Source organism: Cygnus atratus, chromosome 6, assembly GCF_013377495.2.
Source record: "Cygnus atratus isolate AKBS03 ecotype Queensland, Australia chromosome 6, CAtr_DNAZoo_HiC_assembly, whole genome shotgun sequence".
Classification (NCBI taxonomy): Eukaryota; Metazoa; Chordata; class Aves; order Anseriformes; family Anatidae; genus Cygnus; species Cygnus atratus.
Window position 1 is genome coordinate 19,960,090 of NC_066367.1, and position 21,230 is coordinate 19,981,319.

Here is a 21,230-nt window from a genome sequence, read left to right on the forward strand (position 1 = left end):
AATGAAACGTCCCAAACCGCCTGGAAAGGCTGGGGGCTGCCGCAGCAGGGCTCGGCACGCGTAACTAGGGCTCGTAACGAGCTAAAATGGGAGTTTTCCTGAAGAAATTCGTGTAGAACAAAGTTCCTGATCTTATCGCACATCTCTATTCCTATTCAAATTTCATATCAATTTGTAATAGAAATAGGTACATGGCATTTTATGACAGTGCGTAAAGTTGTGAGCCCCTTCAAAATTTAGTCAGACTCACCTAGAAGCACATACCTCCTTGCTCAGACCAGTGAGTTACAGGCGTATAACATAACAGCTTCATACATAACAGGAAATAAAGAAAGTGCTGTGCTAAGTTCAACAAGCTTCTGTTGCCTGTTGTAAGTAGGAAAATTAATTTCCTCCTTCCACATTTTTGCCAAAAAAAAGAAAAAATAGAGACTGACCCCTGTGAGTTGTGAAATCCTGAAAAAGTTGGTGATCAGAGTACTGTTTAGTGAATCAATACCAGTTTCAGCACAACATACTTTGGTTAATCTTGTTTTCTTCCCAACTTAAAATTTAAGGCAATTTAACATTTTTAATTTGCATTATTAATTGATTAGCTAATTGATTTCACCCAAATGCACTTGACAAGTCAAAAGTAAAATATTCAGCATTTTGCAAATGAAAAATGCACGTGATTTGCAGAAGTGCCTACGTACAAATATGGAATAGTTTACTTTTATACCGGGAAATTGGATTCCCGGAGTTCCTTGCTAGTTTGCACAAGGCTTGAGATTCTCTTAAAAGGTAAGTGCTACCCAAAATAGGACATATTTTACTACTTTGTGAGATTTCCGTATTCATAAGCAGCCACTATTTGAGGTCAACAATAGACAAAAAGACAAAACCAAAACAGCTACAAAACAGCCAGTCACTTAACTCAAAAGTTGGTCATGGTGATAATACTGGTTGTGATTTTAGATAGAATGATAATGATCTCAGACTACACCACAGAAGCTAGAAGAATAAATGAGCACGATGAGTATGACTTTATCGTTGCCTTAAATTGAATGGTGTTACTGACCACATCATTAGCTGTTAAATGGTTTTTGTTATTTTAGATGGTGGTAGAGAAGGTCCAGAAAGATGATCTGAAGCTGTACATACACAATGTAAACAACATACATGTTACAACATATGTTAGATGTGTGCACCGGAACTCATATTTTTAAACTTTTTCTTTTGGCAAAGCATAAAAAAATATAATGCACAAATAAGGTAATGTTAATTCCAGTACGCTGAGGCCAAACACGTGAACTTCACTCTTGTTGAACTTCAGTCCCAATGTGATTTTTCTGGACAGAGATGGTGTTTCTCCCCTCCAAATACTTTATATAAAAATTGGTTTTGTTAATGGGACCTTAATAATTGATATTGTCAGGGTGCACCAGGCACAAACTTACAGATAACAATATGGCCTTGGAACTTTAAAAATATTCTTTTACTTCCTTTGGAAGGTCTAATTTTTCCCCTTCTTCCGTACATCTGACAGCTCATGGGAGATGCTGTCTCCCCCATGGGAGATGGGGCACACACCAAGGCAGCGCAGAGACTCGTGGAGCACTGAGGCCAGGTGATGTGCTTGTTTTAAGCGAGCAGCCTCCTTCTGTGGCTTGAATGACAGAAGTCTTGTGAAAACGCGAGTTAAGGACTTGTCAGATTCTGCTCTGCGGGCATAGGGTTGCCTTAAAAGTCGCAGACAACACTGATTCCTCGGTTTCTTTATTTAATCTTTAAGCCAGTACCAAGGACACACCTCGCACCCCGCGGCCGAGGCTGCGCCCACCGGGCGGCCGCCACCCCTCCGCCACCCGGGGGGCGCCGGCGGCCGGGCCCGGTAGGGGCTGCGGGGCCGGGCCGGGGCCCTCTGCGGCAGCGGTGAGGGCAGGCAGCGCCGGGCCGGGCGCGGGCGGGGGCTCGGCAGGGCCCAGGCCGCCGGGGAGCGACGTGCCGTTCCCGCCGCCACTAAAGCGCTTCCGAGTCACCATCGCTCGGCGGGGAAGTGGGAGGCGGCCTAGGAAGGGGAGGAAGAGGAGGAAGAGGAGGAAGGCTGCGTCGGGAGCTCTGCCAGCTGGACGCGTGGCCGCGGCACGGCTCGCCGGAGGGGAGGTAGCTCTCAGAGGCGGGTGAAAAACGTCCTGTATCGCATAAGCGGTTCTCTTAATGCTTAATTACCTTAATATTCAATGCCTTTCGTCCTCGGCGCGCCGAGGGTGTACGCGTGTTATCCTGTGGGGAGGATTTCGTGCCTTACCGTAGTTTATAATTCAGTCTTGAAAATACTTACTAAGTTTCAGCTGTTATTAAGTGTTTTAAAATAATTTATTAAATTATTAAATGATTAAAATAATTTATTGTGCTTTAAGTTTGTATTCGTGTGGTAGATAGAAGAGGATAGTTACTTAGGTAGGTATTCGTTTCCTACTCTTAATCCATGTATTCCTAAATTTCAGAACATACAATGTTTCCTCTTGGGTTTCTTTTCATAAGATACTAAAAATGATTACAACTTAAATCACGTAAAAGCTTGTGATAAATCCCTTGCATCTGCTAAATACCCTCCAGAAAGGCAAATGCTTGAAAACTTCCTGCAGGATGTTTTCTATAGAGATCCCAGTTCCCAGTCACTAGCACAAGGTCCATTGCAGCACAAGAGGGGGAGTGGATGTGTTACCTGGGCACATGGGGAAATTCTGTGTGTGAAGTTTTTATCTTCTCTTTAGCTATTTTATTTACTTCATCCTCTCTTCTAGCTGAGTAGCTTGCCAGTGTGGTGGAGAGTAAAGGTCAATTGACAATGTAATTTTTTTGCAACCACATGGACATATGAAAATAGAGGAACAGTAAACATAGCAAAAATACACTAATAAAAAACCTTTGCTTAATGTTTTGTAATACATTGTATGAATTCTTAAAAACAAGATTAAATATATCATCATTCTTCTGAAGGGATTCCTCTGATGCTGTCTTAGTTTTCAAGCTGTATTTTGCTATCACATCGTTAGAGAGGAAATGCATTATTTTTTCCTCCTTGTAAATTAGGTAGTTTGTGTGTAGCTTAGTAATTCTGATAGCAGCTTCTACTTAAAAGCTGTTGGTGGAACAGTCAGTGATTTCTGCTTTTGGCTATGGTCGCTTTGTATGATTTTCTTCATATATATGCATCTACACGGGAAAAGGGAACAGAGGAAGTATTTTTAAAAAAGCTTGGAAAATATGTAGGAGAAAAAAAATGCTGAATGATCTTGTAAAAGTGGTAAATTTAGTACTTGTGACTTTGTTAAAGACTGCTGGATTGTGATTTAACAGTGGCTTGACCAACCATTGATCTGTATTTTAGCTTATTGAATCCACATTTTAAAATCTCATATGGGAAGGTTTTTTTCTTTCTCAATAGAGACCTAGTACCTCTTGCTGCTGTGGTCTTGGTAATGTTAGACTGATGGAATCATGCCTCCAGCTGAAGACCGTTCATGTTTGTTGATGGGAATAAGGTATGTTGATAATTTTTGTTGTTAATGGTTATATCCCCTAAAGCAAGACTTCTAGACTTTTCCATGGTCCCTTGAGTTAAGGGAATTTAATGGGTCTTTTTGGTGTACCACAATATTTATCACTTGTGATCTATATTTTGCAGCTCAGAACTAATTCTGTAGCTTGTAGAATATGTAAATTGTTGGCACTGTATATAAATTGGGGGTTATATTAAGAAAACAAATTAGTATTTGCCAAATTTCTTTAGATAAAACTGTAGTTTCCACTGTCATTTGGGGAATTAACTTGTTTTTATTTTGTACAGTGGGTGATTTTAGCTGATGGGACCGATCATTATTCTGTATTACAAGTGTGGTGAACCTTTGTGACTAGAAGTCAAATACCAAAGTCTTCAATGTTTACAAGACATGGACTAGAGAGAGCAGAGTGAAAAGAAAACTCTGGGAGAGACTCATAGGCAGGGAACAGTTGCTATTACTGTGGGCTGGGCAGAGGTATAAGTCTGGAGTCATCCAGTGATGCCAGCTCAGGAGCTCTTGCTGGCTCACTTCCTTTTACTGCCAACAGTTGTGTTTCTTTTCAGTTCCCAGACCCCAGCTTGGGAACATGCTGCTGCCACGTTATAGAGCCCATCTTTGCCTTCTCAATATTGGCATGACAGCATGTGCATTTTAGAGGTGGGTTTCTAAATCTGAAAACTTACCATGCAGACAGGTTTTCTTAGTGCTTTTGAGTGTTTTGGTGTGCATTGTTAGAAGATTCTCTGAGAAGAATTCAGGATGTATGTTTTTCTTAAGTTTATGTTAACTCAGAACATTAAAAGGCAGCGACGTTGATTTTTAGTTAGTAGTTATGACTGTACGTAACTGCTTTAATTCTATCTTACTCCAGGTACCTCAGAACTGAATTATTCTTAATACAGTGGCCCTACTGGATGAAAAGAAAATAATCTTCTGTTTTCCAAATGCCCAAGTTTGTTCTTTGCAACAACATGTTTTACTGTGGAAAAATGAAAGAAGGATCTTTCTGGACACTTTAAAGATAGCTGGTGGACTTAGCAAAATGCTTTGTTTGAGGAAGGTTTGCTTGTTTCCACTGAGACGTTACCAAGCTCGAACTCTGAGTAATGATCTGCTTTTGAGCCAGATAAATAACTGCACCCATGAAGATGAAGTGTTCAGTCTTGTTGGAAGGAACAAGGCCAGGCTTTCTGAAAAACATGTGGGAATTGCGCTGAATGTGCTGTGGCAATTGCAAAAGAAGAAGCCCCTTCTATTAAGGACTAGTGACTATGTAAGAAATCACTCCCAGTTTCTTGCTCTTTGCATTTTAGCAGAAAACAAGGTACAACACATGGAAGATGAGGTGATAGTGGACACCCTGTACAGTATTCAGAGGTAGGCAGCGTTATGTTGAGTTCCACGTCTATACATTCTGTATATGGTAATAAAAAGAGTGTCGCTGTGAGTTCAAATTCCGACTATGAGGAAATTGGGACACTGTTCTGTCTGAGCTTCTGTACTGTGACTGTGACAACTTCCTTTGCCTCAGTTTGATAGCTCCAAGCAGGATTGATATGTTTTGCGCTCCCAGTAAATGAGGTTATGATTAATGCACAAATGTTTATAATGTGTTTTTAGATACATTTGGAGGGAGTGATAGAAACATAAGACATGATACATAATGTGAAGATATGTCTCTTGCATGATTTCCTTTCAATTTCTGAAGCAAACTTTCAAACTGTTATGTCTTTGTTCTGAAGGCTCAATGTTGAAGACCATGATTCTCTAGCAGAAGTGCTTGTTACAGAAGCATGGAAAAGATTAGAAAGGCAAGTACTGTAATTCTGTGCTATGTGAATGGTGTAAGGTGCAGGCATTGTTTGCCTCACACAATGCTATTCAGAGTTCTCAAAGAGTATTTACAAGATGTTCCAAACATTATATAAGTATTTTAAGTGTCAGTTGCCTTTTGAAGGTTTTGGAAGTTATTTTTATATAATGCTGAGGCTTTGAGTAATGATGGAGTTTGGTACTTGGATGCTGAAGAGATTCAGATACTGCAACAATGGATGACTAACACAGATTTTGAAATATATTGTCTGTGATTTATGTGTCTGAAGCAAATTGCAAGTTTTAATGTTTACAATGTTAACTTCGTGCTTTCTGTCCAACTTTGAAATGGTAGTTTGGAACCAGCTAACCAGCTCATCTTAATACTAGTAATATATATTTTTTATTATTATTTTAAAACACCAGCATTTTCCCATTGTGATTGTTTTCTTTTGATATTGTAACTTTAATTTTTTTAATCTCAGGTTAATGGCAGGAGCTAGTGTCAGTTTGGGCACCAACATCACAGAATTGCCTTTCCCAGCTTAACACCTGGGGCATCTTGACAAGTAAATAAATTCAGTGTAGTATGAACACAAAATGACATTCAGGTAATCCATCCATTTTAGCTATTTCACAATTTATTGCTTCAGAACATAATCTTTATAGATCTCTTACACTGATCTGATTAAACTGAAGAACTTCCATTTTTTGGAGAGCTGTGTATGCACAATATGTTTTCGTATAAAGTACCGAGGTATTTTGACTAAGTTCAAGGTATAACTGTAGGTGACCAAATAGGAAATGTGTAAATGTTGTTTCCTTCATTTGTAATTTGAGCGTAACCTTTTATACAGTTGTTGAATTAGATTTTTGCCTTGTTATTCACTAGAAATAAAAGGTAAATACTCCTTTCTTTCTTTGATGTCTTAACAGACTTAGTTTACCAGCTCTATCGAAATTTGCACTGTGTTTATACAAGCAGCGCAGACAGTTTAGTCCCCTAATTGGCAAAATAGCTCATATTGTGGACATGAAACTGGATTCTATAGAGGATATAAGGTAAGTGTCAAGAGTGAAATTGAGTAGCATGAGAAGCAATATGTAACAACTGCTGGGGTTTCTTTGTTAAACACTTTACATTTTTCTTAACTGAAGGTGTTGTTGTTTTTTCCGGTTTGGGCTTTTCATGGACAGGTTTGCTCAGGTGACTCCATTTTCCCAATTACTTTGTGAAGAGTTTCTCTATAACCAATCTAAGTGCTTAATTAAAACTAACGTTCCACTTACAGTGGAAAAACAGCAGGTATTTCTTTAACCAGATTCTAAATTTTACATGGAGTTTTCTGAGAATTTAGAGGCTAGTGATTCACTAGAAGTTGTCTGTCTACCTTGAGATGAGTAGTTTCTATCTTATGACATTAGTGTAGTTTATTATTGTGAGTAGTAATATGGAATCTTAAAGCAGCGTCATTTTTTTTTAGACTGTTTTTTGACAAGTTGAATGAATCAATTCTCTCACTAAGGTATTTATTGGATTACCTTAATATTAAAATTACTTAAAAACACGTCTCCCTAGTCAAAAGAGTCTGAGCTTCTTTTTCTTGCCTCTGTTCTGTCTGGGCCATTTTAGTAAAGGCTGCTCTAGGCTGCTCTTTTTTTCTGCTTTGTACAGTACCACCACCAGTCCCAACTTTTTTTTTTTTTTTTTTTACAGATATGGGAAGCCAGTTTATGAAACTAACTAAATGAGACTGCATTTCTTTAAAGGACTGATTCTCCTTTGTTTTTAGTTATCCCCTTAGGAAGGGATTTTTTCTTTAGGAGTGGTAGTAACTAGTTTCCCCAGTCTGTCTCTTGAGGATTGACTGGGTTTCTTTAGTTTTCATTGAACATCAAAGATCTTTTTGCATATTTGAATCGGGCAAGTCAGGGGTTTGCATTAGGCAAACACTTTTATCATAAACAACATTTCAGTAATTCACTGAAAGCAGAATTTTGAAATTATTTAGACAAGTGCTTTTTGCTCAGCTATTTTTTGCACATTAGATTTAAAATTCTTCATGACACAGAAGTCAGCAACATACTAACTAACATTCCTTTCTTTGGCTAGTTTATTTAAGAAGTCTGAAATGTGTTACTTACCATGTTCAATCTGTAAGCATAAAATCTTTTGAATCTTTTTAGGATTTTGTCAGTTTTGATGATCAGCATATCTGATGTTATCTCACAGAGTTTTCGAGATCGATTGCTACAGAAGGCTGAACAGCTCTTAGGAGAAGAGGATGAAGTCTACTTCAATTACGCCAAAAGAGTAACACAGTTTCTTCAAAATGTTAAACTGACGTACTATCCATTGCTAGAAAAATGTAATAAGATTTTCCTTAAAAGTGCCTCCCGGCTTGATTTACACAATATTAGTATTATTTTTGGAGTGTATGAGCAGCTGGGTTTTGACAGTGCTGAATTCAGCTTGGTTGCTAAACAGCTGCTGTCTGAATCGATAGATGATTATCATGATCCTGAAACCTTTGCAAAATTATTTTTTATTCTTGGGCCTATGGCCGGATCCAAGGTGAGAGAAAGGTAAGTTTTTTTTAACAATTTTGTCTTATTTATGACTTACACATAATCTTCCACACAAATTGAAAATGCTTTAGTGTCTCTAGGAATTTCTGAGTCTATCTATGAGCTGAGCATTAGGTTTTCTAGTTGTAACTTTATAGCAGTGAATTATTTCATTCTGGAAACACTGTCACAGCAATTTGTCTTAACACAGTTGCATCAAAAGCTGGATCTAATAAACAATGAGGAGTGGGAATACTGTTATTCAAGGCCATCCTGCAGCTCTGTCTCTTAAGCTGTATCACTTACTTTCACAGGGAATGATGGTAACAAACTTACTGCCTTTCCCCTGAGAAATACATGCGGTAGCATGTGTTGCTTTTTCCTTTTAAGATTTGCAGTAGCTGAAACAGTCCGAGTCGTGTCCTTTCTCAGTTTGCTGTACATCCTATTCTATATGAAAGGATGGCAGCAGGGAACCCTCCAGCATTAGTTTAGCAATTAGAGCATAGTATTGTGTGGCAGATCTTGCTCTGCCTGTTTGTCTTGCACCACAAAATCCTCTTTGAGGGTGGTGTTAGTCATGCATCTCTCAAAGTCTTCAGTTCTAGGCAGTATTTGCTATATTAATTAGTCATATCATCAGGCTTTTCTTCATGAGCATTTACTTCTATTCAGAGCTCTGGATATACTGTACAATCAGTTATGAAAGCCTGTATTGGTTTTGCCACAGGTGGCCAAAACCTTTTCCTAGATCTTTTTGTACTTTTTGTTGAAGGTCAAAATGAGGCAGAAAGTAATTAGCCTTATTTGCCTCAGAACAACTCATGTTTGATTCTGTTATCTGTAGCTTGCTGATTGATGGTGAATTGTTTAGTGCCTTAGAGTATCTTCCTTATTTTTGTACTACTTTCAGAAGTGTTGGACTCACTGTCCTAATGTAGTATGTTTGCATCTCAATCTGTGCCATAGAGATCTTCGCTATACTGTTCAGAAGAAGGGTTCACAAAACAAAGGCCCTTGGTTTTCCTGTATTTCCTAAAGTAGTCTGTTTGGTTCTTTTTCCTCCCAGACAAAGAACATTGCTACAATCTTTGCTCCATCTTTTCAACAGTTTTGCTTTGAAAAATAAATATTTTCTTTTCCTCTTTAGGTTGCTAGTAACTGCAGTGCACGTGGCAGAAGGATTTAGCAGTCATCAGGTGTTGTTGATACTAAAGACCATGCAGAAAATGAGATGTAGAAATTCTCATCTACTCAAAAAGTAATTTTTTTATACTATTAAGTAGTTTTCTTCTATAGACAAATTATTTCCATGTAGTATGAAAAACTATGTAATATCCCATTGGGAGTGGAGAGTGTGTCACTTACAAATGCATATACTGTATATAATTAGCTATTATAGACTTCAGAATATCACACCTTGACCCAGAAGTAATTGAGACAGTTCAGGAATTTTGCAGAAGGGCATTTGAATCCTATCAAGTTAATATAATACAACTTCTAGCTTCTTTACTATTATGTGATCTTTTCTGAATAAACTTATTCTCTAACGATTACTGTAAATTTATGAGAGAAATGAGAATATATTAAGTTGCAGAGAACGTGTCCTATCTTAGAGACAAGTTATTGATGTGAATTGTTTCTTCAAAAATTATTGTGCTCTAATTTGAACTAAGTTGTATTGTTAAGAACCAAGGCTAGATTTTCTGCAATTGTAAATTGAACATGGTTTGTAGGAGAGGTACTGTCTTTAATACAGTGAGGGGGTAAGCAATTGAGGTTTTAGGCACATGAGACTATCATCAGATATGTGATATGGAACAGAGTTAAATGCAGGTTATGAGCAGTCCAGATTGAACATAGTTGTATGAACCAAGTAGATCATTGTAAGAAAATAGACAAGTGTAACAGTGTGATATTGGTGGGAAGACCAGGTGAATTCATGCTTTTTCTTCTTGAATCTCACTGGCTAAAAAAGGTCTTAACAGAAGTCATTACCACGCTATACAAATCTAGACCTCTCTGACAGTTTTAGACCAACATAGATGTAGCAACACTACAGTTATAGTTTAAATGAGTGTAGTTGTGCTGAACCTGGCAGTGGTGTTCTGTTTTTTCCCATTCTTGGTTCGCTCATTCCAATGATCTAAATTTAACTGATTGTAAATTCTGTATCAGAAGTAATTAGAGTGGAGTAGCTGTTTTGCTGTGATAGTAGATTACATAACTAAAGCCCTCAGCTGGAGAGAGGCTGTTGTATCTAAGTGGAGCACCATCAAAACTGAGGTGGAGAGGAGTGCAGGTGTATACAACCCTCCACTTAGGTACTGTGCAACGTGGGACACCCCTTTTTCAAATGGGATGTTGTGTCTTGCAGTATCTTTTGCATTAATATAATACCATGTCATCTTTTTCTGTTTGTATTCAGAATGGTTTCTGTTCTGCACAAACACTTGGATAGCTATCATGTATTACAGTTGATAAAGTTAACACAGTATTTGATGTTGTTGCGTTGCCACGATCAGGAGCTGTTTGCCAAACTAAAAATGTTGCTATTTGGGTAAGTGTGTATTCTTGAAAAAGTAATGGCCTATTTAATTGAAGTATTACACAGTTGTCTAAATATTTTAAATAACAAGCTAAAATGTTAAATTGTTTTCATGAAATATGAAGAAGTAACAAACTTAAAACAATTTGATTCTGTGAACACGTACATGGAAGGACAGGAAATGGATATCGTCTTGACTGTAGACCTAGCAGTATCTGCTAATAAATTTGTGTTGTGGTTTAGCCCGGCTGGCAGCCAAACACCACACAGCCGTTCGCTCACCCTCCCCCCTCCCTCTCCGGGATGGGGGAGAGAAACGGGAAAGTGAAGCCTGTGAGTTGAGATAAGGACAGTTTATTAAGACAGGGAAAATAATAACAATAATAATAATAATAATAATAATAGTAATAATGTGTACAAAGTGATGCACAATGCAATTGCTCACCACCCGCTGACCGATGCCCAGCCTATCCCCGAGCAGCCGGCCCCCCCACCCCGGCTAGCCACCCCTATATATTGTTCAGCATGACGTCAGATGGTATGGAATACCCCTTTGGCCAGTTTGGGTCAGCTGTCCTGGGTCTGTCCCCTCCCAGCTCCTGCTGCACCCCCAGCCTGCTCGCTAGCAGGACAGAGCGAGAAGCTGAAAAGTCCTTGGCTTGGTGTAAGCATTGCTCTACAACAATTAAAACATCAGCATGTTATCAGCGCTCTTCTCATCCTAATCCAAAACATAGCACCCTGCCAGCTACTAGGAGGAAAATTAACTCTGTCCTACCTGAAACCAGGACAATTTGGTATCTTTTTAAAATAGATTTTCTTCCCCCTCCATTGGCCACTGCAAAGTAAGGACATTGAACAGGAAATTTTTTACTGGTACTTTACAGGACGGCTATGCATTACTTTTATGCTTTTTTATGTTATTCTTTGATACTTGAAGGAACAAGTAATGAAAAGTATATAGTAAGGGTGTCTTGGTGGGAACAAGTGAAAGTATGAAGCAGAATAGTCTTCTGTTGATTGAAGAACTTGCTAGTTCTCGTGGTTATGAAGTTGCCACATAGAACGGGAAATTCTGGAATTGTGGGAAAAGAGATCTGCCACCATTGCTTTCACTTCTGACCCTCTAGGAATGAAGTGCCCTGGCTGAATGTGTTTTTTTGTGGATGATACCTTTGTTCCTTAGGGATCTTAGAACTTGGTGCTCCTCAGGACGTCTGCTAAGAAGTTCATTTGGCAGTCACAGAAATTACCCAGGCCCTAGAAACCCACAGACTCGGTTAACAAGGGCAGATCTTCTATCCTTATTAAGGACTTCTGTGTTCTCAGTAACACTTGAAGCCTCACTGGCTAAGATGCCCCTGTCACCTTCCTTTTTTCAATTTTGAATAAATTAGAAGGAAGAAGTTAATCTTGGAATGAATAAAGCTGGTAGTCGCTCTCTATGTGAACTTCTCCAGTGTCATTCATTTTGTACTTCTGTTATGCTTGAAACAATGTGCTGCTCTTGACTTTTCAAATAGAATTTTAACTCATGTAATTTATTAATATATTTTAACATTTTCCCTATGTCAGTACTGATGGTCTATTCTTCTTTTGCATCTCTTCCAGCTTTTTAAAGTCTAGTGTCATACCTGCTGATACCGCTGCAATAATTCGTGTTCTGGCCTTGCTTCCTTCGTCTCAAGTAGAAGAAATCATTGTAAACAAGGCAACAGCAATTCTACCTCAGTGCAGTCTCCATCATTTGAATTATATTGCTACAGCACTTGTCAAATGGAATCACTATGACCAGTTGCACTGGCAAAACACTTCAGAGCTATGTGTAAAGCTTCTGCAGAAAATAAATGACTGTGGATTTCAGAGGCTTCACAAAGCTGGGAACTTAAATCTTCTGTTGGAAGAACTCACACATGTGAATGGAGAGTGGTTTCAGGAGGTTATCAGGGGGGAAACTGTGGCCACATGTCAGCGCTTGATAGACCAAATAACATGGGCAAATGTATTACACTTGTCTTTTTTTCTCATAAAAACAAACCACCGCTGTCCTTCATTACTTGACAGAATAGCATCTGTGACTGTTGAAAATACAGACAAGGTATTACCGTTTTTCTTTCCATCTACTGTGTAAGTTACTCAATAAGAAAAGGACAGGTTAGTAGCAAATGGAACAGGATTAAAGCCCAAAAAAATCCATTGACTGGTTTTACCTGAAGTTTTCAGGTTTTACTTGAAGTGTTTTTTTTTTTTTTTCTCCTCTTGAATCTGCCATTTCAAGTGAGTGAGGATTTTGAGTAAACATAAAAATAAAAATAAAAGGAATGTTCTTAGGTAGTGTACGCAAGTCATCTTTTTAGCTCACTTGCAGGAGTTTTATATGAAGCAGTTTGTAATTTCATTCCGTTAATACAAATTTTAAATACAGGTTTGGACTTGGCTACTGTTTTCTAAGTAGATACTTAGATTGCTGTAGCTGTCTCTTATTTTCCATGATACTCACAGCTTTATAACAGTATTTTTGTGTTGGGCAAGAGGTCATTCTAGCTTAGAATCCAGGCTTTGACAAATGTGAGAACAGTTTGGTAGCAAGGACAAATAAGGGTTTTGAGATCCTCTCCCTGGAACAGCCTTCCACCAATGCTGAGATTTTGTAGGCTAAAGATGGCCTATGGATAATCCTCTTTAATAGCTGTTACTGGATCTGTCCTACACTTTTTTTTTCTGGATTTGAATCTACTTATTTTTTAAACCTTTACAAAATGACACACTGATAGTGATTTTTTTTTGTAAGTTAATCATGATTGTTTAAAAGCATTTCCTTCCATTCCTTAAATGTGAAGTCTGAAAGTTTCAGTACATTATATTAAGAGAAGTGTTCAGCTTCTCCACAGCTATGTGTTATAAACAATGTAGTGTGGCTGTACTTGGAAACGTACACTACCAGTACCTTTTCTATTTCCACATCCTTCTTGAAGGATGGAGGTGGGGGACTAGAATAGCACAGTGCTAGGGATTTCTCCTGAGCATTGAATTGATGTGTTTCAGAGAACAAACCACAGTTTAAGAGTTTTTTTCAGTGTAACTCTCTTTGGAGCTCATCTTTGCATTCAGGTTTACATTATAATTAAACGTTTACATTATAGCTCATCTTTGCATTCAGGTTTATGTTATAATTAAATATTTTTTTTAATCTTGTTACAGTATAGCCACATCACGTTGTGTACGTTTTTTCATTACCTATTCTTGTGTGGATCTCCTCAGTGCCCTGTCTTTTTGGTCAAAATTACTATGTTTTCCTGCTGTCTCTTTTCAATTTTTTGAAAATTTTCAATTTTTTCTTGTGACAGCATAGTTTCTTTAAGAGCGTTGGATGGGAAACCTTTTTAAGAGCTTAAAGTGTAAGCATACAGTAACACTTGGATTATCTATGTAAAATAGATTTTGATTTTTAGCCATAGTTGCAATTTTAATGACTTGCACATTTTATTATTTTATTCATTTTTCTCCAGTAAAAGCTAAGGACCAAAAAAAAAAAAAAAAAAAGTCTTAGTCTCCCAGTTCTGAACGAATTACAAAACCTTTTTTATTATAAAGCAATATTAGAATATTTTACACTGGCTTAGTTTGGAATGTCTTTTTTTTCTCTTCCCCAGATCCACCCCTTTGAATTGTATTTTATTCTCTGCCTTTTCTCTATTCTGAACTATGATCCACCTGGCAATGAAGAGTTCTTTGAGAGTTGTATCCAACATCTTACTTCTAACTTGAGTAAGTGCATTAGAAAAACATACGTTGAGTAACATATAGACATTTTATTTTTACCGGATGAGAATGGGATTAAGATGGCATTTTTTTAAGCCAGGGGAAAAAATGTGTCTGTATGTTACTACTAATATTCTGCAAGATTGAATGTATGTTTTATTGGGTTTTCTAGCTTCATTTCACCCTTTAAAAATTGCTAATAATAAGGGAATAGCGAAGTATCTTGAGCATAGTATAAAACAAATGAAAAGTCTGATTAATGTACTATGCAGCTATTGGAATTAATTGTTTTGGCACTCCTCAAGGAAACATGAGTTAGGACAGGACATGTTTATAGTCCATCACAAAGAAGTGACTAAGTTGTAGGGGAAAATGTAGGGCCACTCAATTTTTTCTTTTTTGTTTGATGATGCAGCCTAATGGAAGTGCAAAAAATTGTTAACTACTGAAATGTTGTGGAGTTGCCTTTTTAAGACAGAGTTGTTTCCTCCTGCAAAGAACTGGCAAGTGTTACCTTAGACTTTGGTGCAGTTAGCAGAGATACCCCTTCATCTGGATGTGTGTTCATTTAGTATGTTAAGACAGAAACTTGGATGAGTTGAGGTGCAGGAGAACATTGCAAGTCCTTTCTATGTCATGTTGTGTTAACGTGGATTTCCGTTTGGCTTCTAAAGGTTGTTTTGAAACTCACCACTTGGTGCTGCTTGGTCATGTTTTGGCAGTGGCTGGTTATTTTCCTCCAACTCTGATAAAGACAATATTTAATGTTTCTTTCCTAAGCAAATTGGATGCTCAACTTGAAGGTAAATATCTAGCTCTGATGAATTTGGTTATGTAGTGTTTGACATAAAATGAAATTGTGGACATATATATGACTTCAGAAGTAGACTTATTCTTTAAATCATTCGGTGTTCTAGAAAAAACCCTCTGTGTAATCTAGTCAGTATTTGAAAGCTAGAAGGGAAGGAATGAACAAAAATCTGTGCTTTGTTTTAAAATACTGATATATATTACAGATGCTGCTGCCAGATGAGGGTTCATTCAAACAAATTTTATAGTCAACTTATTGCAATCAGTATATTCAATTTTATTGGGAATAAAATTGCCTGAATGTAGTATTATTGCAAGAAAGAGCCATAGTCCAAAGGTCAAGAAATAATGTGGAATTCTTACCTGTAAGAAATGAGTCGCATTGGTCTCTTCTCCCTAAGTAAGAGACTGAGTGTTTGTTTGACTGTTTCCTGTCCTTGTTTGCTATAGATGCACTACTGACATTTTGCCATCCACCACCTAGCTAAAAGTTAAATGATGAGAGAGTTTAAATCGCTACTTTCTGTCATGCTATTGTTCTTAATATTGAGCAAAATTTATTTTTCGTTTTTCTTTAAAGGGTTTTTGAGAAGCTTTTTAAAATTTTGCAGCATGAATTTTATAAATAGTATAGTGCACAGATACCTGTATCTTTAGTAAATAATTCAGAGGTAGCCAGCTACTAAAATGTGATGGGTTTTTCACACTTCAGTTGACAGCTTTTTTTTACTTTGTTTAATTTAGTGCTGTCTGATACCTTAAAGCAGAGGGTCCGCTCACGCCTTATGAAACTGAACAGAGCAGTCTGTCTGGAATGCCCAGAGTTTCACATCCCTTGGTTTCATGAGCACTATTGCCATCATATCTTTTATACAGGTAAGTAATTTAGGAGGGGAAAAACTGCCCTTGTAATAATCTGTTTTCAACAGTCTGCTAGGCACTTGTTCTAAAACTTTCCTGCTGACAATAGCACACAATAGAAGCTCAGAAAGGCATACCCCCATTATCCACCGAGGGTGTGTTCTTGAAAAGTGTAAGCATATTAATGTACTTAAGAGGGGATATTTATACCTAAGATACAATTTATATACACAGAGATGGTATATATGACATAGAGACTGAAGTAGGAACAGGATCATCAGAATTGTCTACTAGAGGAGATGCTGTGTTTTCAGAATGGATCACTGATCCCTACTTCATTTAGGAGGATGAACATTTGACTTAGATCTCTTAGGGTGAGCATTTTTGCTACCTCCTTTTAAACTCACTGCTGTCATCTTCCTCAGAAGAATCAAGGTCCATCAAGGCTGAGAGATGGAGTAGTTAAGTCTTCAGCTTCATAGATGTAGGAGCTGAGATCTTTGAGAACAGTGACCATTTTGGAAAGTCTAGCCAATGCAAACCCGGTATCTCCTCCATTAATTCTTAAGGAGAGATCTACTTTGCAAACTCATCTGCGTTACCTATGAGACTGAAGATATTTAATGGAGCAAGGTATTAAACAATCTGAAATAGGTAGAGCAGTGATGGATAGTGGGGTATCTCCATAAGAGATGCAAAATAAGTAAACGCTTATTTAACGATCTAAGCAAGATTAAAAACAAAAGTGAAACCTGAAAACAGTTCAAACCAGAAGCCAAAGTGTATGTCGAATGTGAGTGGGAAAACTCAGGATGGAAAGTCTGGATTTGCAATTTGTGCACCTAGTACATTAGTAGGCACCTGTCACTTTCCACCCAAAATGTGATGATATGATCTCTGAGCTATGATGGAATAACACCAGGGAACAGTGGAAAAGCTTTGTAAATTCAGTGGGCTGCCTGTCAAAAATGTAGTGTCACAAAGTGCTATTTGAAAATGTTGGTTGTTGTACATTTTGATATGTGAATTCTTTATTTTGTTGTTACAGGTAGGAGCCGAATAAATCCACTGCGACAGCACGTTCACAAAATGCTGGCAGAGATCTTAGGAGGGAGCCATTATACAAGAGTGTCTGTTCTCACACCATACTACTATGAAATAGGTGAGAATTTACTCCTTTAAGGATTGCTATGGAGACTGCTGATACCACTATTATCACCAAAGTTAGGAAGCCCCTGGGGCTGTGGATTCTAAGGCCACAAGATACTGCAAAGAAGAAACTGCTGTTTTGGCAGTTTGTACAAAACACACTTTCTAAAAATGTTATGGAATACAGATACAAATGTTGGATACTGCTAATTATGATTGTCACTTAGTTTTTCTGAATGTAAACACTATACTGATCAAATTATGTTTCCTTTTTCAGTCTGTAAACAGAGTTGTGTTTTCCCACAGATTTTGAGTGCGTTCTGGATAAAAATAAAAAGCCTCTTTCCTATATGGCTCAGAATATGCTTCTGGGTGCTTTGGAGGGAATACACTGGAGACGTGACATCAAGGTTGAAGGGAGAAAGGCTCTGCCACCAGGGGCTCAGAGGTTAGTACCTGGAAATTTTATATGAGTTCTTCCCAGTTTAGGTCAAGTTTAGTCCAAGATTTTTGATGGTTTTATCCTAAATAGTTGGTGGCATCCCTGGGCTGTTTATTTTTCTGTTCCTTTTTCCAAAGCCTTTGTTAGCTTTAGCCTTCTTAGGTGTGGTGGGTTGGCCCCAGCCAGCAGGTAAGCTTCTACCCACTTGCTCGCTCACTGCCCCTCTGGTGGGAAGGGGAACAGAATCTGGAGGGTGAAAGTGAGAAAAAAATATATTCAGTCAATATAAATATAGATTAAGAAGTGAAGGAAAAAAAAAAAGAAACAGAAATCAAGCATTGCAAATGCAGTCACTCACCACCAGCAGATCAAGCTCTGACTACTTTGGAAAAACTCCTCATCTTATTGTGGGCATGAAGTTATGTGGTGTGGAATATCGCTTTGGCCAGTTGAAGTCAGCTGTCCCAGCTGGGCCCCCTCCCAGCCTCTTGCCAACCCCAGCCTACACACTGTGGGGGCATAGTGAGAAACAGAAGGCCTTGATGCTGTGCAAGGACTGTTTAGCAACAGCAAAATAATGGGTGTAGATTTATCAACGCTGTTTTGATCACTAGTCAAAAATATGGCACCGTAGAGGATGTTATGAAGAATATTAATTCCATCTCAGCCAAACCCAGTACACTCGGGTAGATAGGGCGTTCTTGAAATTTGTATTTTATGAGATTAGACTACTGTTCTCCCACCTCTTTGAATGTAAGCCTTGAAAATGCTGGTTGCTGGTTTTGCCATTTGAACAAAACAGATGCAAGAAGGAAATGCTTTTTCTAAGTGACGTGAAGTTCAAGTACATCTAGATAAATGTAAGGAAAATGTTTTGTCTAGTTTCATGGAGTTGTTTAATTTTCTTTTTCTGTGAATTGCTGGGTTTATCTAGTAATGGTCTAACTGAAAAAAATCAACTGAACTAGAAATACCACTTCTTGGTATTTAGGTAGAACCTGAAAGTAAATATACAATTTTGTTGTTTGCAGAATTGCTTTGGAACTTCTTGATTCAAAAGCTTTTATCAAAGATTCACATCACCTGAAAGGAGAAGCTGCAGTGAAAAAAACGACACCTGGAAATGCTGGGGTACCGGGTCATTCAGGTGAGCAGTCAATAATATTCTGTGTCTTCTATTGAATTGTACCTGTAGTGCAGATTGATACATTTTCCTTACAACAGATTTAAAGGTAGTTTTCCTCTAATAGTTAAAAGCACCTACTGGGTGAGAACAATTCTTTAATTTAGGGGTGAAATTTTGAGCTGTTTATAGACTTCATAGAACTTGCACCTTCTCTGAAAGCACCTGCAGCAAGGATGAAGTTAAAAAGTCTTAGCCTTACCTTACTGCAGGCAAACTAGCAATCTCAACATAGCCTGAGTAAAGAAAAAAAGGTAAAATGGAAATTTCAGTTCAATACACGGAAGATTTTTGCATGAGAAACAGTTGAACATACGCTCATTGACCCACACAGAGTCAGTTATGGCAACTCACATGTGGGTCATGGATGCTGGCTGTCACTTGGAGTGGTAGTACTGTGACTGCAACGACTAGTGACCAGAGTTAATTCTCACTCATAAGCATGGATACATTTGGGTAATGGAGGTTCATGAATGCAGTTTCTCCAATGTATATTATTACTGTGTTACCTACTTTAACTAGAACCCTTGTGTAAGCTTAAGGTTTTCTTCTTTTTTTCAACATGACAAACATCCTTTCTCCTATTGCCTGACAGTACATGTTAGCCTGCTGACATACCATCCAGGTTGATGCATTAACGTTGCAAACTATCATGACCTGGGATTTTTCTCTCAGTTTGGGTTTCAAAATATGGAAGGTGGGAGATGGTGTAATGTAGTTGTCATAGCCTGTATTGTGTGGGTACCTGCTTCACATCTCTGCAACTGTTGCTGCTTTTTGAAAGCAAACTGACTCTACTTACATAAAGAAGAAATTTGTTTTTTCAGTATTTAGAATAAACCTAGTTCTTAGGACACAGATGATAAAATATATTAAGGTGGAGAACAACAGGTATCAGAGAGCCTTATCTTTGCTGTAAGATGGTATGTGGTTTGTATCAGGCAACATTAACACTAAGTTTGTGTGACTTTGTTCTACAGATTCCTCACTTTGAATGGAATTCTATGGTTTTGTCTACAAAAGGTGAACAGCTAGAGTATCTGAGAAGGTGTCTATATGAAACACAGTGATGTCGAAGACATAATAAAAAGTATTTTTTATACAAACACTTCATGTTCTATTAAACTTGTCATAACATTGGAATACTTACTTTCCAAAATCTCTGTGAGTCAGCTGGAACAAGACTTGCCATAGGGTATCGGGTGTAATGAGACTGAATCCTAAATTTGTTAGAGTATAAAAGGCAGGTCACGATGTGCCACAAAGATATGATAAGGATGCTTAAAATCTCCTCTTGGTGGAAGTTGTTTCAAGTACATGGGTCTGTGACAGTTTTGCCATAAAAATTCATTATTGCCTCCTAAATAAATAGCACAGAGATTGGTCAGATATGAAACTGTCCAAAGAAAAAGCTGGAAGTATTGTGACTATGAGAGAGGAGGCAGCAGACATAGTGGAAACTATGTCTGTCCTCCAGCGTGTGACAGAATGAGCAATAGAGATCAAACATAGATTCTCTGTACTGTGAAACCAAGAAACTGAAATGCAGATTTACTAAGAATAGGACTGCTATTACAGCAATAGGACTGCTATTACAGCCATTCTGTTTTCATCTTCTAGAACAGAGATAACATGGGTGACTGTGTCAGGGGAGGGGTGTTGTGTGGTAAGGAACCTCCGGCTGCTTGCTTTTTCTACCCTGTGATGTGGTGTGTGCACAAGAAGTAATGGCTTGAGCCTTCTGGAATGCCTTCACATACCTGAAAGGTAAAGTAGTTCTAGAGATCTGGCAGCCACCTAGACCCTGGAAACACCTGCACTGCAGTTCAGTGTAACTTGGAAGGGATAACTGAGGGATTTACACAAGATCAGGAGGAAATAATGCTTTTTTCCAGACATAGGCACTTATTAGTGACTGGATAATTCATGAAAATTTTTATGGCCTTGTGCGTTGGACTAGCCCCCACTAATAATAACAAAATTAAACAATCTAAACGTGTTCTGGAAATAATGCAGTGCATAAAAGAGCAAAATTAGGCTGAAAATGAAACCAAGAAAAGTCTTTAGAGAGTCATAAATACTACCTTGGTTATTGGTGGTGAAAAACATTGTTTTATTTCTGATGTTTCAAAACTATCTGCCAGTTATCAGGCTTCCTGTGATCACACTGAGCCTGTTGGCATAAGATACTGAAATGTACAAGGAAAAAGGTAGAATAGCCAGGAGAATGTCCACTGTAAAGTAATAAACTGTAGAGTGGTTACACTATGGCAAATGGGCCCATTTTCAGAAGCAGCCATTTTGACCACAGTTCCTGCTACCTCACAAGGACAGCAAGTTGTGCCCCGCTCTTTCACAGACACACACAACGTGTATGTTTTCTTGCATTTTTTGTACAAGCATTCTTTTTACCACATCCTTTGAAGGCTGGCAGAGGTAAGCAACTACATTTCTGAATTGACCATTGTGCACCTGGCTGTCTCTCTTTTTTAAAACCTCAGTAGTAGGAGAGGAATATATTTTTATTGACTCAATCCAAATCAG

The 21,230-nt window shown here is 38.0% G+C and overlaps 1 protein-coding gene across 1 annotated transcript; it reads left to right on the top strand.

Annotated features, from left to right (window-relative positions):
• Positions 1–2,017: 2,017 nt before the first annotated feature.
• Positions 2,018–19,794, top strand: FASTKD1 (FAST kinase domains 1). The gene is given in 17 exon segments (XM_050711712.1): positions 2,018–2,145; positions 3,434–3,530; positions 4,423–4,928; positions 5,294–5,362; positions 6,300–6,425; positions 7,551–7,949; positions 9,082–9,192; positions 10,360–10,491; positions 12,091–12,577; positions 14,133–14,247; positions 14,916–15,044; positions 15,796–15,927; positions 16,961–17,074; positions 17,368–17,509; positions 18,535–18,607; positions 18,609–18,650; positions 19,667–19,794. Coding segments are annotated over 15 exon segments (2,496 nt in total). The 5' UTR covers positions 2,018–2,145; positions 3,434–3,530; positions 4,423–4,593; the 3' UTR covers positions 19,757–19,794.
• The last annotated feature ends 1,436 nt before the right edge of the window (positions 19,795–21,230 follow it).